We start from the raw sequence: 17,805 nt of genomic DNA, 5'->3' as shown, positions 1-17,805 counted from the left end.
ACCTGTGCACTGGGACAGTGCACCGGGACAGTGCAACAGGGCAATGCACTGGGACAGTGCACCGGGACAGGGCAATGCACTGGGACAGTGCACAGAAACAGTGCTCCAGCACACCAGGACAGTGCACCGGGAGAGCGCTGTGGGGCAATGCACCGGGACAGGGTGCCGTGACATCGCACCAGGGCACAGGGCGATACGCAGGGGCAGTTCACTAGCACAGCGCACGGGGACATCGCACTGGGCCAGCTGGGCCAGGCACCAGGACAGCGCAGCCAGGCAGGGCCCTGCGCCACGGGAGCAATGCTGTGGGGCAGCAGGGCTGCGCTCTGGGACGATGCTCTGGGGCACTGGGACAATCATCCAGGATACTGGGGCCACGCAGGGGGACATCATGGGCTGTGACATCAGGACAACGCACCAGGACAATGCACCAGGCATGGGGACAATGCTCGGGGCCGTGTACAGAGGGCCCCAGGGGAATGCACCGGGGCACTGGGACAATGCACTGGGGAACTGGGACATTGCACTGGGACAATGCACTGGGGCATTGGGATATTGCACTGGGACACTGCACTGGGACAATGCACTGGGGCACGGGGACATTGCACTGGGACACTGGGACACTGCAACACTGCACTGGGACAATGCACTGGGGCACTGGGACACTGCACTGGGACAATGTCACCGGGGCACTGGGCAGGGGCACGGCCCCATTGCACGGGGCGGGGGGCAGCTGGGTCCAGCAGAGCAATTGATCCCTGTAATTCTTATCAAACTTTATTAATTATGTTGGTAAGGAAGGGGCAGAATTTGGGGTCCCGAGCCCCCGAGGTGAAGCTCGGGTGACGTGGGGACATGGGTGGCCTGCAGACACAAGGTGCCCTGGGGCCCTGCGATGTTACGGGGTGCCCTGGGGCGCGCCTGGATCCGGCCCTCGCCTGGGGCTGGGTGCTGGGAGGGGGATGCAAAGCAGCTTTCAGCAGCCCCGTGCCACGCTGCAGCATCGCCCCACGCTCCCGCTTTCCTACATTTTGGGGAATTCCCCTGAATCCCACCTCCAAATCCCAAATCCGAGTGGGGGGGACCCCCTCCTCAACCCCCTAATTCCCACCCCACGTCCCCTGGGGAAACATTTCCTCTATAAATTCCAGATCCAGCAAAAAAAGAGAAAAAAAAAAAGGCAGCAAAGCTTTTTAAACCTCCTGCCATTTCCAAGCTCTGACTCAGGATTTCTGCTCGGGGCCGGCGCGTCGGGGCCTCGCTGGCTCTGACTCACTGCAAAAACCAGCCCCGAATCCCGAGCGCTGATTCACGGGGACACGTGCTGTGCTATAAGCGGCCGGGAATGCGAGTTGCTGCTTTCCATGGGGCTCCTTCCAAATCGCTCGCGGGAGGTAGAAAACAGCAACGCTGCGGGAGAGGGGGAATTGCAACCGGGATTTATTTTTGCTGCGGATTTTGCAGCGAGAGGTGTTTAGCCCGGTTATTTCACTGGGTCGGTGCATCCGTTGCTGAATTCCTGGCAATGCAATTCCCACGGGAGGAAGAGGACTCGGAGCAGAGCCCAGTCATGGGGTTGCAAGCGGGTTTTTGGGGTGGCTGCGGCTGCTTTCCCTATGGGTTTTCGGCAAAGCAAGAGACTTTTTGCATAAGTAAATTCAAGATATTTTGCAGCTCCTGGGGTGGCCAAAGCCTCGGCCCAAACAGGAGGGGGCACTGCCCTGGGCTGGGCTGTCCCTGTGAAATGTCCCTGCGTCCCCATGTCCCCAACGGATTCAAATGGCTGTACCCTCCCCGAACACAGCCAAGGGGCTGCCCAGATGTGGCCCCAGCCATCCAGATGTTGCATGGGTCACCCAGGTCTTTAACTGCAGTGCCTAGATGTTGCCCTGGGGTGTCCAGATGTTGGTCCAGGATACTCAGATATCACCCAGTGTGCCCAGAGGTTTCCCTGGGTGCCCAGACGTTGCCCCAGGATACTCAGCTACCACCCAGGGTGCCCAGAAGTTGCCCCAGGGTGCCCAGATGTTGCTCTAGGTGTCCAGATGTTGCCCCAGGATCCTCAGGTATCAGCCAGGATGCCCAGATGTTGCCCAAAGGTGCCCAGATGTTGCCCCCAGCTGCCCTGCCGTTGCCCCCGGGTGCTCCACCGTCCCACGCTGGGGCTCACAGCCATTGGCAGCGCCACCGCCGCCCCGGCACCGGGGGAAGTCACCGCCTGCGGTCGCGGTTTCCTCTCCCTGTGCTGTGGCTCCCAGTCCCCACGGCCCGGCCAGGCCTGCAGTGGCCTCTGTATCCCCCAGGGCACGGTGGATTTTTGCAAGAAGCCACATTGGGCCGTCAAAAATAACCCCTTGTTGCAAAAACATGGCCCTGTGCCCAGCTACGGGCTTGAAATCAAAGCCTGGCTCTGCCTCTGCTCCGTCGCTCATCGCCCTGGCCAGGCTGTGGGTACGGGGACCCCAGGGTGGGGACAGGGGTTCTTCCCCCACAGCCACTCATCCGTCCCCTCCCCACCTGCCCTCAGCAAAGGGTGGCTGTGGGAAAGGTGGGGATGTGTAAAATTGCCAGGATTTGGAGCAAAGTACCGGCACGTGCGCAGGTACAGCTGCGCAGGCAGGCGTACAGCTGCACAGATGTGTGTGCATGCAGTTGTGTGCGTGCACATGCGTGCGTGCACAGAGGTGTACATAGCTGCGTGCACATGCACACACTCATGTGGCTGCAGACACGTAAATGCATGCAAACACGTGCACATAGCTGCATATTCACTATACATGCACACAAGCATGTGCACCTGCACACACACCCATGCAGGCACGCATATGCGTGTACGTGGCTGCACACGCACACGTGCATGTGTGCTTGCATACACACACATGCACGTGTGTACACGGTTACACACATGGACGCGTACCCGCACACACACACATGCATGCACACGCCTGTGCACACAGAGACATGTACATACACATGTACACGGCTGCACACGCACATGCACACGTCTGCACACACACGGATGTACACACGCACACACACGTGTACAGGCCCGCACACACGTGTGGGGCTCTGGGACTGGGGACTAACTGGAGACATTGCCCTCCTCTCTGCCCGGCTCATGCTGCTGCCCGGACCCTGCTGCTGTCCCACCCGTGGGGACGGTCCCCTGGGGGTCCCACTGGCTGCCTGTGGCCCCTCAGCCCCGGTGCCACCCTGCCCATGCGGTGGGGACAGAGCCAGCGTGGCAGGACTGGGTCCCCAGGTGTGATGGTGGAGGGGGGTCCCGTGGGTCCCCCTGTCCCCAGGCTGGCAGAGGGGGTCCCCTGGGTCCCCACCGGTGGTACCGGGGTGGCACCGGCAGCAGGCAGCCGTGCCCCCCGGGCAGAGCGGGGTCCCCGGCAGAGACCGGGGTGTCCCCTGGGCCAGTGCCCGGTGCAGGAGGACCCCCGGGGGGAGGTGGGGACCCCCGGTCCGTTCCGGGGCGGACCGGCCCTTCGGGTTACACCGGCTGCGCACCGGGACCCCGGCCCCTTCCCGCTGCAGACCGACCCCCGTGCAGCCCGGCCCCCGACGCAAACCCATCCCGGAGCAGCTCGGATCCCCGGTGCGGCCCCATCCCGGTGCGGCCCCATCACCGCCGGCAGCCACGGCTCGGCCCGGGCCGCCACAAACGGTTAACACCGCCGGGACTGAAACGTGGCTCCTCCCGGTACCTCCCCGTGCCCGGCCCCGGTCCCGGCGGGGCCGCCCAGCCCCAGCCCAGCCCCAGCTCCAGCCACCGCCCAGCCCGGTTGCACCGGCCCGGGGCACCGGGAGCAGCGCCGGGACCGGGAGCACCGGGGGCACCGGGGGCACCGGGGGCAGCGGGAGCGCCATGATCTGCGGCAGGAAGGCGCGTCCCGCCGCCGAGCAGCCCCGCTCCCCGTCGGACGGCTCCGGTGGCCCCCGCCGGCCCGGCAGAGCCTTGAAGAAAATGGGTGAGTCCCGGGGCCGGTCCCGCGGCGGGGGGGCGGGAGCGGGGGAGCGGGGGACCCGACGGGGCGGGCGGCGGGGACCGGGCAGAAACCCCGGGGGGCTGTGCCGGGGGGCGTCCCGGGAGGGGTCCCCGTGGCTGGGGGGGGGGGGGGGGCCGAGGTGGCTGAGGAGCCCCCCCACGGCAGGGAAGGGTCCCTCATGGCCGGGAGGGGTCCCCGAGAGAGCCAGGGTCCCCATGCAGGAAAATGTCCCCATGGCTGGGTGAGGTCTCCATGGCCGGCAGGGTTCCCATGACAGGGAGCGTCCCCGAGGTCAATGGGGTCCCCCATGGCAGGGAAGGGTCCCCCATGGCAGGGAAGGGTCCCCCAGGTGGATGGGGTCCACCGTGGCAGAGAGTGTCCCCAAGGTAGCCATGGTCCCCGTGCAGGAAATTGTCCCCATGGTTGGGTGAGGTCCCCATAGACAAGAGGGTCCCCATAGCAGGGAGTGTCCCCGAGGTGGATGGGGTCCCCTATGGCAGGGATGGGTCCCTATGGCCAGGAGGGGTCCCCAAGACAGCCAGGGTCCTCATGCAGGAAAGTGTCCCCATGGCTGGGTGAGGTCCTCAGCATGGAGGGGTCCCCATGGCCAGGAGGGTCCCTATGCCAAGGAGTGTCCCCAGGGTGCATGGGGTCACCCACAGCAGGGATGGGGTCCCCACAGCAGGGATGGGGTCCTCATGGCAGGGAGTGTTCCCAAGGTGCATGGGGTCCCCCACAGCAGGGAAGGGTCCCCGTGGCCAGGAGGGGTCCCCAAGGTAGCCCCAGAATATCTATGTATTGCCCCAGACGTTTGGGGGCAGCGGAGCCAGGGTTTGGCCACATCACAGGTGACAGGAGCCCTCCCACGGGCCCCCGGGGACGAGCCGCTCAGGGTATTTATTGTCCCCAAGGCTCGGCTCCAGCTCCCGGGGACCCTGACATCCCGCCTCAGTTTCCCCACGCAACGGTGCTGCCCACAGCGCCGTCGGCTCGGGGCCCCGCTGGCCCCAGAGCAGCTCGGGGCAGAGCTGCCCGTGAGGCGTGGGCAGGAGGAGCGGGTTCCCGGGAAGGTCAGGGCGCGCCTGCCGGGGCGGCCGGGCCCGATCCTGCGTGGGCGCAGCGGGCAGGGCAGGAGCTGGCCCCGTGCCGTGGAGGGAGGGCTTTGCTCCCGCTGCTGCGCTGGCCCACACATGGCTTTGGGCATGCGGCTGTGTGTCCGGAGCTGTGTGGCCGTGTGTCTGCTGCAGCTCTGCGTGTCTGTGTGTCCGTGCATCCATGGGTTTGTGCATCCATGGGTCTGTGCACCCATATGCTTGTGCATCTGTACATCCATGTGCCTGTGTGTCCGTGCATCCATCTGTCCCTGCATCTGTGTGTCCATGCATCCATGTATCCCTATACCCCTGCTCCCGTATATCCATGTGTCCATGCATCAGTGCATCCGTATGTCCATGCATCCATCTGTCCTTGCATCCATGTGCCTATGCATCCATACACCCCTGCATCCCTATGTCCATGCATCCATGTCCCTCTGCGTCAGTGCATCTCTCTGTCCATGCACCCGTATGTCCATGTGTCCATGCATCCATATGCTTGTGCATCCGGGTGCCTGTGTGTCTGTGTGTCCTTGCATCAATGCATCCATGTATCCATACATCCCTGCATCAATATAAACATGTGTCCGTGTATCTGTCCATGTGTCCATGCATCCATATGCTTGTGCATCCATGCATCCACATGCCCAGCTGTCCAAGTGTCCTTGCATCAGTGCATCCATGTATCCATACATCCCTGCATCCGTATATCCATGTATCCATACATCCCTGCATCTGTATATTCATGCATCCATGTTTCAGTGCATCCCTATGTCCATGCGTCTGTGGGTCCATGCATCCATACACTTGTGCACCTGTGACCCCATGTGCCTGTGTGCATCTGTGTGTCCGAGCATCCGTGTGTCCGTGCATCCGTGTGTCCGTGCATCTGTGTGCCCATGTGCCCATACCCATACATCCATACATCCATATCCTTGTGCATCCATGTGTCCGTGTGTCCGTATCTGCCCTCTGAAGGTGCCCTGGATTCTGCACCCTGGGCAGGATGTGACTGTGCAGGAGGTGGTGGCAGCTGGTGGCCGTGGCCATGTCCCTGAGGCTGTGGCCGGCTCAGGATGTCCCCGCTCGGCCCCAGACCTGCCCTTTCCCAGCCCAGGAGCAGCGTCTCCAGCCAGAGCAGGGACATGGGTGCTGGGGCTGTTCTTAAGACCTGGTTGCCAAAACAGAAAAGGAGGAAATAACTGCTTTTTGGAGAATAGACGGAAAAGTCCCAGCCCCGCCGTGAGCCTGGGTGTGGGCCCGTAGGTCCCCCGAGGGCACCCCGTCAGCGTGCCCGGCCTGACCTCCGCTGCCAGCGCCATCCCGCTGTTCCCCACACGGGATTTGGGTGGCTTTGCTGGGATTTAGCAGCTGGGCTGTGCTGTGCGAGCAGGGCTCTGCCACCGTGCTGCTGTGCTCTGTCCCCCCCGCCAGCCACGTGGTGCCCCAGCGGGGCCCGATGGCAGTGGCTTGTCCTGTCTGTTCTCTCCTGTCTGTCCTGCCCCAGTCCATCCATCCGTCCCATCCCGTCCCGTTCTGTCCTGCCTGCTCTGTCCCATCATGTCCGCCCCATCCTGTCCCATCCTGTCCCTTCCCATCCCATCCCGTCCCTTCCCATCCCGTCCCATCCCATCCCATCCCATCCCATCCCATCCCATCCCATCCCATCCCATCCCATCTGTCCTCGCCCATCCTGTCTGTCTCATCATGTCCCATCCTGCCCTGTCCTGTGCCGTCCCATCCCGTCCTGTCCCATCCTGTCATGTTTGTCCCGCCCAACTTTGTCCCATCCGGTCCTGTCTGCCCCACCCTGTCCTGTCCCATCCTACCTGTCCCATCTTGTCCCATCAGGTCCCGTCTGTACTCTCACATCTTGTCATATGTGACCCACCTCATCCCATCCCATCGCCCTCTTCTGTCCATCCCATCCTGTCCTGTCCCATCCCTCCATCCTGTCCATGCCATGCCATTCTGTTCCGTCCCATCCCATCCCGTCCCGTCCCGTCCCGTCCCATCCCATCCCATCCCATCCCATCCCGTCCCGTCCCGTCCCGTCCCGTCCCATCCCATCCCATCCCATCCCATCCCGTCCCGTCCCATCCCATCCCATCCCATCCCATCCCGTCCCGTCCCGTCCCATCCCATCCCATCCCATCCTGTCCCGTCCCGTCCCGTCCCACCCTTTCCCATGACGTCTGTCCTGTCCCATCTGTCTCATGCCATTCCATCCCGTCCTGTCCCATCCCATCCCTCCATCCTGTCCCATGCTGTGCTGTCCCATCCCATCCTGTCCCATCCCATCGCATCATGTCTGTCCTGTCCCCTCTGTCCCGTCCTGTCCTGTCTGTCCCATGCCATGCCATGCCATGCCATCCCACCCCATCCCATTGGATGTGCAGGGGTGTACACATGCAGGTGTGCATACAGATGTGCACTGAGCCCCCCTCACTCCCACCCAGTACCCCCAGTACACCCTCAGAGCCTTCAGTACCTCCCAGTGCCCCCCAGGACCCCCCCAGTAGCTGCGCAGGGTGCCCACGGGCTGGTCCCCCGCAGGCCTGACGGAGGATGAGGACATCCAGCGGATGCTGCGGGGCTCCCTGCTCCGGAAGATCAAGTCCCGGGGGGTGCCCAGGGAGCGGCTCTTCCGCCTGCAGGAGGATGGGGCGACCGTCTGCTTCGAGGGGGGCTTCGGGCACGCTCGCTCCCAGCAGAGCTGTGAGTGCCGGCACTGGGGACCCTCCCCCGGGGGCTCGGGGACCCTGGACCACGTCCTGCACAGCCTCGAGCTGCAGGGAGGGGTTGGGATCTGCACAGTGCCCCAAACCCGCCCGTGGGGACCTGGGCGTGAGCCGGGACCCAGACCCCCACCCGTGACCTAGACCCCACCCAGGAACTGTATCCCAACCCGGGACCCAGACCCCGCCGAGGACCTGGACCCCCACCCAGGACCCAGGACCCAGCCTGGGACCCAGATCCTCACCTGGACCCCTATCTGGGACCCAGACCCCAGTCCAGGACCCAAATCCCAACCCAGGACCCAGGTCCCCACCCAGGACCTGGACCCCCACCCAGACTCCACTGGGTCCCAGACTCCCACCCAGGACCCAAACCGCCACCTGGGACCCAGATCCCAACCCAGGACCCGGACCCTCATGGGCAACCCAGACACCCACCCTGGGACCCAGATCCCAACCCAGGACCCGGACCCTCATGGGCAACCCAGACACCCACCCTGGGACCCAGACCCCAATCCAGGACCCAGACCCCAATCCAGGACCCAGACCCCCCACCCAGAGCCTGACCTGGGACCCAGACCCCACTCCGGTCCCAGACCCTCACCCAGACCCCAGACCCCAATCCGGGACCTGCACCCCCAGCCTGGGACCCAGACCCTGACCCGAGATGTGGACCCCCACCCGGGACCTGGACCCCAACCCACTGCACCCAGTGCCTTCCAGTGCTTCCCAGTGCACCCAGTGCGTCCCATTACATCCCAGTGCACCCAGTGCCTCCCAGTGCACCCCAGGCTGAGCCCCCAGAGCCCACACCCTTCCCCGTCCCCCTTGGGACCAGCATGAGGTCCCATCTCCATCCCGGCCAGACTCTGACCCCGCTCCCTGGCATCACCCATCTCTTTCCACCCTCTCATCTGGGATGGGTGCCCAGACCTGCCACCACTGCAAGACAGCTCCATCCCCCACTGGCGTCCCCGTCCCCGTCCCCGCAGGGGACAGTGGCCACAGCTCCTGTCTCGCCTGGGATTAGTGGGTTAAGCCCAGCTGCGGCATCAACAGGAGCTGAGCCCCGGTCCCCTGGCGTGCCCCTGGGGACACATAGGGTGTCCACCAGCAGCCAGGATGCCTTGCAGGATGCTCATGGGTGGGGGAAACGCCGAGGGAACACCTCCATCCCCGGGGTGGCCCCATCACCACGCGTGTCCCTGCAGTCTCGGTGATGCACATCGAGGGGGTGCGCGAGGGACACCAGTCAGAGGGTCTACGCAAGTACGGTGCCGCCTTCCCCGAGCGGCACTGCTTCACCCTCGTCTTCAAGGGCAAGCGCAAGAACCTCGACCTGGCCGCCCGGGGCGAGGAAGATGCCCGCCACTGGGTGCAAGGACTCACCAAGCTGATGGGGCGGCTGCAAGCCATGAGTCAACCGGAGAAGCTTGACCAATATCCTTTGTCAGAGCTATGGGGGCTTGGGGACAGGTTGGGGACGGCCGTGGGGCATGGGGGTGACACCGGCTGGTTTCCTTACCCCCACATAGCTGGATCCACGGGGTCCTGCAGCGAGCAGACAGGAACAAGGATGACAAGATGTCCTTCCGGGAGGTGAAGAGCATGCTGAGGATGATCAACATTGACATGGATGATGTCTATGCTTACAAGCTCTTCAAGGTACCCGTCCTATGCTCTGTGACCTGCTGTCCCCCGCCGTTGTCACTGGGAGGGAATGCTGGCCCCTTCCTTGCCTTCCCAAATGCACAGAACTGTCAAACTCGTCACACCCAAAGCCACCCACCATCACCAATGGTTGGGTCCACCACCAATGGTTGGGTCCATGAGCTCCTGCTCATGATGGGGTGGAGTGAGCTGTCCCCCCCACTGCTCTGTGGGTCCCCAAGGTGTGACATTTTACCCCCATGGGGTGCTGTCCCCATGGGCATCTCCCAAGGTCCCTTTCCACTTGGGGAAACTGAGGCACGGTGCTCTGCTCCCAGACTGGAGGGTCAGAGGGCTATGGGTGGGGGGACAGAGGGGACATGCCCCTGCATCCCCCTAGGCACAATCCATCCCCGAACCCTCATAGCAGTAGCTGAGCCCCCCCAAACTCATCACACACGCTGCCAACCCCAAGGGACAGGCAGGACAAGGCAGGGGGTGGCCGTACCCCCTCCCCATGGGCAGGGGACGGTCCCCAAGGTTGGGCTGCGGTCCCTTCAGGAGTGCGACCGCTCAGGCAACGAGCGGCTGGAGGGCCGGGAGGTGGAGGAGTTTTGCCGACGGCTGCTGCGGCGGCCGGAGCTGGAGGAGCTTTTTGGGCGTTATTCGGGTGAGGACCGTGTCCTGTCGGCCGAGGAGCTGCGGGATTTCCTACGGGATCAGGGCGAGGACGCCAGCCTGCTCCAGGCCCGCGCCGTCATCCACGCCTACGAGCTCAACGAGAAGGGTAGGGCTGAGGACAGCCAGCTTGGGTGGTGGTGGGATGGTGGGATGGTGGGATGGGCACTGCCGGAGCCAAGGGAGGTCATGGATGGTGTGGGGATGGGGCTCTGCTTGGTGGTGTCAGCCCCCCAGGCTAGTATGGGGTCCTCCATGCCTTGTGTCCCTTCCCCAGGGTGGCACCGGGTGTCAGCAGTCCAACACGTGGCCTTGCTGGTCCCTGGTGGATGTGGCACTGTGGGGACAGGGGATGTGAAGGTGGGGATGGACAGCAGGTGGACCTCCATGTCTCCTGGGTGATGCAGTGCCAGCCCTAGCATGCATATGACACTGCCAGGGGACCTCCATGTTACTTGCATCCCATCATGGCAGGTCCAGGGTGAACATGGCGCTAGGAGGACAAGGGACATCATGGTGGGGATGAAGGACCTCCGTGTCTCTCGGGTATCACAGTAGTGCCCCTAGGGTAGATGTGGCACTAGCAGGATGGGGGACATCAGGGTGGAGATGGGACACCAAGGGGACTTCCACATCCCCTGGGTGCCACAGTGCCAGGTCTGGGGTGAACATGACACTGCTGGGAGGCAGGGGACATCCAGGTGGGGACAGTCCCCAGGGTGCCACCCTGCCAGCAGCATGCCAGCCCTCTGCGACGCCCCACCACTGTGTCCTGCAGCCAGGCAGCAGGACCTGATGATGCTGGATGGCTTCATGATGTACCTCCTCTCGGCCGCTGGTGACATCCTCAACCAGGAGCACACCAAGGTGCACCAGGACATGAGCCAGCCCCTGTGCCACTACTTCATCTCCTCCTCCCACAACACCTACCTGACCCGCAACCAGATCGGTGGCACCAGCAGCACCGAAGCCTATGTCAGGTAGGTGCCCCTGCTCAGATGCTCCATGCCCGGATGGTCCCATGGTTCAAGGGTGCCAGGGCAGTGCAGGGACTCATCCGCTGATGTCAGGGCGCTGATGGCGGGATGCCGTTGCGTGGAGCTGGACTGCTGGGAGGGCTCTGACGGGGAACCCATCGTCTACCATGGCCACACGCTCACCTCCAAAATCCTCTTCCGCGATGTCATTGAGAGCATCCGTGACTACGCCTTCAAGGTGAGCCAGGTGTCGGCAGCCCTGGGACGGGTTCTGGGTGCTGGGTGCCAGGTGCTGAGTGCTGCCTGTCCCCGTCCCCAGCAATCGCCCTACCCTGTCATCCTGTCCCTGGAGAACCACTGTGGGCTGGAGCAGCAGGCCACCATGGCCCGGCACATGAAGGCCATCCTGGGGGACATGCTGCTGACGCAGCCGCTGGAGGGACAGGACCCCCACGACCTCCCGTCCCCGGAGGTAAGGCCACCTGCCTGCGCACCACAGTGTCCCCATGTCCCCTCCAAGCCCTGAGCTTGGCCCTTCCTCCCGCAGCAGTTGAAGGGGAAGGTCCTGGTGAAGGGCAAGAAGCTGCCAGAGCCATGGCACGAGCCCCGGGGTGTCACCTCCCTTCCGGACCCCGAGGAGGAGGAAGAGGAGGAGGAGGAAGAGGAAGAGGATGAGAAGCTGCAGGAGAGAAGCAGCCGGCGGGTGAGGGGCTCTCCCAGGGCTATGGTGCCAGAGGACCATGGTATCCTGGTGGTGCTCGTGGACCATGGCGTCCTGGTGGTCCTTGAGGACCACAGCATCCCGGTGGTGTTGGGGGACAATGGTATCCTGGTGGTCCTGGAGGACCATGGCATGCTGGCAGTGCCACGGGGCCACCGTGTCCCAGCGGTGCTGGGGCCCAGGGCAGGTCAGCACTGCCAGCATCCCCCGATGCAGCCCTGCTCTCTCCTCTTCCAGTCGCTGCAGTCGCTGCAGGAGATCAAACCTCTGCAGGTGGGTTGTGTGATGGAGCTGGGTGGGCTGACGGGTCGGGTACCACGGGGGCAGTGAGTGGCTGTCACTGCCTGGCAGAGGGGACTGAGCTTGGGGACTCCTGGGCTGTGCTGCCTTCCTCCCCCGTTGGGCTGGGTGCTCCATTTCTGGGGTCTCCATCACCTCAGGAACTCCATGACCTTGGATCTCCATCACTTTGGGGTCTCCATCACCTCTAGGGTGATCCCTCAGGGTCTCCATTGCCTTGGGGGGGTGTTCTGCATGTTCTCCATTGCCTCAGTTCTCCATCACCTCAGGGTCTCCATCACCTTGAGGTCTCTATCACTTCCAGTTCTCCATCATCTTGGGTTCTCCATCACTTCAGGGTCTCCATCACCTTGGGGTCTCTAACATCTTGGGTTGTCCATCACCTTGGGTTCTCCATGACCTCAGGGTCTCAACCTGCTTGGGTTCTCCATCATCTCAGGGTCCATCGCTCCATTGCCTCAGTTTCTCCATTGCTTTGGGGTCTCCATGGCCTTAGGGGTCTCAGCACTCAGCACTAGCAGGGTAGGGGGGTCTGTAGACCCTCAGGCAGGCGGGTGGCCACCAGAGCCAGGGTGGCCCTGACACCACGGTGACTCCCGCAGGCCAAGGACGCATCACAAGTGGCCCCAGAGCTGTCGGCCGTGGTAGTGTACTGCCAGGCTGTCCCCTTCCCCGGCCTGGCCCGTGCCCTGCGCCACCCCCGGCCCTGCGAGATGTCCTCCTTCAGCGAGAGGAAGGCTCGGAAGCTCATCAAGGAGGCGGGTGAGAGTGACAGGGACGGGGACAGAGTGGCTCCATGCTCCTGACCTCACTGGGGTGCAGGATGGGGCTGAGACCGATGGGCTTGGTCACTGGGTTGGCTCCATGGGTGGTGGTCGGGGGTGCGCTGGCCTTGGCCAGGCTGCTTGGCTCTGGTGTCAGGGTCTGAGGCCAGAGACCAGGGTGAGGGTCACAGGTCCAGGATCAGGCTCTGGGGTCAGGGTCTGGGATGTGGCATCTGGGCCCAGGATCAGGTCTGGGGGCTGGGATTAAGATCTGGATCAGGGTCCAGGGACTGAGGTCTGGAGTCAAGGTCTGGGGTTTGGGTTCAGGGTGCAGGGTCAGGGGTCAGGGCTTGGGGTCCAGGGCTGAGATTAAGATCTGAGTCAGTGTCCAGGGTCTGGCATCCAGGGTCAAGGTCTGGGGTCCAGGGTCAGAGTCTAGGGTCTAGGGTCAGGATCTGGGATCAGGGCTGGGGTCTGGGATCCAGGGTCTGGGGTTTGGAGTCTGAGGTCTAGGGTCAGGATCTGGGATCAGGGTCTGGGATTCAGGGTCAAGGTCCAGGGTCAGAGTCTGGGGTCTAAAGTCAAGGTGTGGGGTCAAGGTCAGGATCCAGGGTCAGGGTCCGGGGTCCAGGGCTTGGATTAAGATCTGGGGCAGCATCCAGGGTCTGAGGTCAGGGTCCGGGGTCAGGGGTCCAAGGTCAAGGTCCAGGGTCAAGGACAAGGGTTGGGGCCTGAACCTCAGGGTCCGCTTTCAGGGTTCGGGTCACATTTCAGGCTTTGGGTCCACCCAGCCGGGCAGGCTCCCTCCGTGTCCCCAGGCACACGGGTGCAGGCAGGACACCGTCACCCGCTGGCAGGGCCCCGCACCGGCACCCATGGGTGCAGCGGCCCCGCTCAGCCGTTCCCTCCCCAGGCCCGGCGCTGGTCCGGTACAACGCCCGGCAGCTCAGCCGCGTCTACCCGCTGGGGCTGAAGATGAACTCCTCCAACTACAACCCCCAGGAGATGTGGAACGTCGGATGCCAGCTGGGTGAGACCCCACGGCCCCTGGGGGACACCCCAGGACCTGGCACCCCCCGCCCTGACACCCCGTCCCCCTGTCCCCACAGTGGCCCTCAATTTCCAGACGCCGGGCTACGAGATGGACCTGAACGCCGGGCGGTTCCTGGGCAATGGGTGCTGTGGCTACGTGCTGAAGCCCCCCTGCCTGCGCAGCCCCCCCGGAGAGGGGCCGCGCCGCCTGGCGCTGCACATCAGGGTGAGGGCACCCCACTCCCCCCGGCCCCGCGCCTGGGTGGGTGCCACCCGCCTCCCTGCTGGGTGACACCCGTGACATTCCCATGCCTGGCCAGGTGCCACCTGAATCCCTTTTCCCAGGTGACACCAACCCCACACCCAGCCAGGTGCCACCCATGTCCCTTCTCCTTGGTGACACCAATCCCGTGTCCAGCCAGGTGCCACCCATGTCCCTTCTCCCTGGTGACACCAACCCCATGTCCAGCCAGGTGCCACCCATGTCCCTTCTCCTTGGTGATACCAACCCCATGTCCAGCCAGGTGCCACCCATGTCCCTTCTCCTTGGTGATACCAACCCCATGTCCAGCCAGGTGCCACCCATGTCCCTTCTCCTCGGTGACACCAACTCCACACCCACCTGGGTGCCACCAACCTCTCTTCTCCTGGGCACACTGACCTGTCCTCACATCTGCTTGGGTACCATCCGTGTCCCTACTCCTGGGTGACGCTGACCACATTCCCATGCCTGGCCAAGTGCCACCCATGTCCCTTCTCCTGGGGACATCAACCCTGACCCTGCACCCAGCCATGTGCCACCCATGTCCCTTCTCCTGGATGGCACCACCCACCTCCCTCCTCCCTGCCCCATCCCCACTCCAGGCCGGGTGCCACCTGTGTCCCTTCTGGGGGCACCAGCCCTGTCCCACACCCAGCCTTGTGCCACCACGTCCCCTCTCCTGGGACCCGCCACCCCGCGTCCCCCCAGCACCCTCTGCCCCCAGGTGATCACGGCGCAGCAGCTGCCCAAGCTGAACAGGGAGAAGGGGAGCTCCATCGTGGACCCCTTCGTGCGGGTGGAGATCCACGGCGTCCCGGCCGACTGCAGCAGGCAGCAGACCCGCCACAAGCTCAACAACGGTGAGTGCCCGCCGGGCCACCGCGGCCCGGCCACCGGTCCCCAGGGACACCCCAGGGCACCCTGATCCCCAGGGACACCCCCATCCCTGGGGACACCCCAGGACACCCAGTCCTCAGGGGCACCCCAGGGCATCTGGATCCCTGGGAAACCCCTGGGCACCCTGGTCCCCGGGGATACCCCAGGACACCCAGTCCTCAGGGGCACCCCAGGGCACCCTGATCCTTGGGGACACCCCCATCCCTGGGGACACCCCAGGACACCCAGTCCCCAGGGACGTCCCAGGGCACCGTGATCCCTGGGGACACCCCAAGGCACCCTGATCCCCAAGGGACCCCAGAGCACCCGGTCCCTAGGGGCTCCCCAAGGCACCCTAATCCCCGGGACACCGTAGGGCACCCTGATCCTCAGGGACACCCCAAGGCACCCAGCACCCCGGGCACCCTGACCCCGGCGGGTGGCAGAGCCCTCGGGCACCCAATAGCCCAGGCACCCACTGCCCCCTGTACCCCACCCCAGTTGAGCCAGTGCCTGGGACATCCCAGTCCCCCCAGTGCACCCCAGTCCCTCAGTGCCGCATCCCCAGCACAGCCTGATCCCCAGTGGCAGGGCCCCAGCACGTCCCAGTTCTCCCCAGTGCTGCTCCCTCCTGCAATCCACCCAGCCCAAGCCCAGTGTGACCCCCGCTCCCCAAGTAGAGCCCATCACCATCCCAGTATGACCCCCATTCCTCCAGTATGCTCCATCATGGCCCCAGTAGGACCACCATTCTCCCAGTATAGTCCAGCCCAGTCCCAGTATGACCCTCATTCACCTAGTCTACCCCATCACAGCCCCAGTATGACCCCCCATTCAACCAGTATAGCCCGGCCCAGCCCCAGTATGATCCCTGTTTCCCCAGTATAGCCCATCACGGTCCCAATATGACCCCCATTCCCCAGTATACCCCATCACAGTCCCAGTATGACCCCCATTCCCCCAGCATAGCCCAGCCCAGCCCCAGTGTCACCCCCATCCCCCCAGTGTAGCCCAGCCTGACCCCAGTATGACCCCCATTCCCCTAGTATAATCCAGTCAGGCCCCAGTATCACCCCCATTCCCCCACTATAGCCCAGCCCAGCAACAGTATGACCTCCATTCTCCCAGTATAGCCCACCATGGCCCCAGTATGACCCCTGTTCCCCCAGTATACCCCATTATGGCCTCAGTATGACCCCCATTCAACCAGTATACCCCAGCCCAGACACAGTATGACCCCCATTCCCCCAGTATAGCCCAGCCCAGCCCCAGTATGATCCCTGTTTCCCCAGTATAGCTTGTCACAGCCCCACTACGATCCCTGTTTCCCCAGTATACCCCATCACGGCCCCAGTATGACTCCCATTCCCCCAGTATAGCCCAGTCCGGCCCCAGTATCACTTCCTCTCCCCCAGTATACCCCATCATGTCCCCAGTATGACGCCTATTCCCCCAGTATAGCCCAGTCCGGCCCCAGTATCACTTCCTCTCCCCCAGTATACCCCATCATGTTCCCAGTATGACCACCATTCCCCCAGTATGATCCCTGTTTCCCTGGTATAGCCCATCACAGCCCCAGTATGACCCCCATTCCCCCAGTATAGCCCAGCCTGGCCCCAGTATCACTCCCACTCCCTGAGTCTGCCCCCGTCCCCACATACCCCAGTGCAGGATGGCAGCTAAGCTGGGGCAGGGGCGAGCACGCTGGTGGGTCAAGCCGGTCCCTGCATCTGGGGTGGCGGATGGCCGCGGTGGCCGCAGTGGCCGCGGTGGCAGTGCCCACCCCCCGTCTTGGTGCCGTAGGCTTCAACCCGCGCTGGGAGGAGACGCTGAGCTTCCAGCTGCGGGCGCCCGAGCTGGCCCTGGTGCGCTTCGTGGTGGAGGATTACGACAGCACCTCCTGCAATGACTTCGTGGGGCAGTTCACCCTGCCCCTGGCCAGCATGAGGGAAGGTGGGTGGGTGCCCCCCACACTGCCCCCGGGGACGGGGACGGTGCCCCGCCACCCGCTCAGCCACCATCTGTGTCCCCAGGGTATCGTCACATCCATCTGCTCTCCAAGGACGGGGCGTCCCTGTCCCCCGCCACGCTCTTCGTGCACGTTCGATGCAAGAGCCTGTGAGGTCTCTGCCGTCCCGGCAGCAGGGACATCGTGTCCCCGTGGGGGGGACAACGTGGTCCTCCATGGGGTGGGCACCCTCCTGCGCCAGAGACACTCCGCTCCCTGTGTGGGGACAGCCTGGGGACACCGCTCGCCTGGCCACGGTGACAGCAGGGCGGGTTGGGGGACCCAAGGGTGTAGGGGACCCCCTCCATGTCCCATAGTGCCACCCCATCTGCTGGCCCACGTGCCCCACTCCTCCCCTCCCTGGCTGGGACCCCAGGGGGACAGGGACGCTGTGACAACAAGGATGGGGTGGCCAGGCCATCAAAAGCCCAGCACAGCCCCAGGATGGGCGAGATGGGTGACAGCAACCCCCGAGCTTCACCACCACCGGCTACGCTCAATCCCAGCCCCACCTTGGGCCGCAGGGACGGTGCCATCACCATGAGGTCCCCAAGGGGACCCTGCCACCGTGCCGTCCCCGAGGGACCCTGCCACCACGCGCCACATCGCGCCCATGGCATCGAGGCTTCGCTTGGCTGCCAGCCACATTCCCGACCCCTGCTCCAGCACCGGTCGCAGATTCATACCCTGGTGTCAAGCCAGTCAAATAA

General features: G+C 64.0%; 1 protein-coding gene across 1 annotated transcript; it reads left to right on the top strand.

The window, feature by feature from the left end:
• The first annotated feature begins 3,807 nt into the window (after nt 1-3,807).
• PLCD3 (phospholipase C delta 3) lies at nt 3,808-17,765 on the top strand. Its single transcript, XM_082332049.1, has 16 exons — nt 3,808-3,977; nt 7,646-7,807; nt 9,039-9,267; nt 9,363-9,492; nt 10,039-10,264; nt 10,934-11,135; nt 11,226-11,370; nt 11,452-11,604; nt 11,680-11,835; nt 12,091-12,126; nt 12,756-12,915; nt 13,831-13,947; nt 14,027-14,175; nt 14,936-15,071; nt 16,891-17,040; nt 17,121-17,765. Exons 1-16 carry the CDS (start codon nt 3,875-3,877, stop codon nt 17,207-17,209), a joined length of 2,343 nt encoding a protein of 780 aa, XP_082188175.1. The 5' UTR covers nt 3,808-3,874; the 3' UTR covers nt 17,210-17,765.
• The last annotated feature ends 40 nt before the right edge of the window (nt 17,766-17,805 follow it).

The sequence above is a fragment of the Platalea leucorodia genome (genome assembly GCF_965183815.1).
Source record: "Platalea leucorodia genome assembly, chromosome: 22".
NCBI lineage: Eukaryota > Metazoa > Chordata > Aves > Pelecaniformes > Threskiornithidae > Platalea > Platalea leucorodia.
This window is presented reverse-complemented; position numbering and strand designations above follow the sequence as displayed.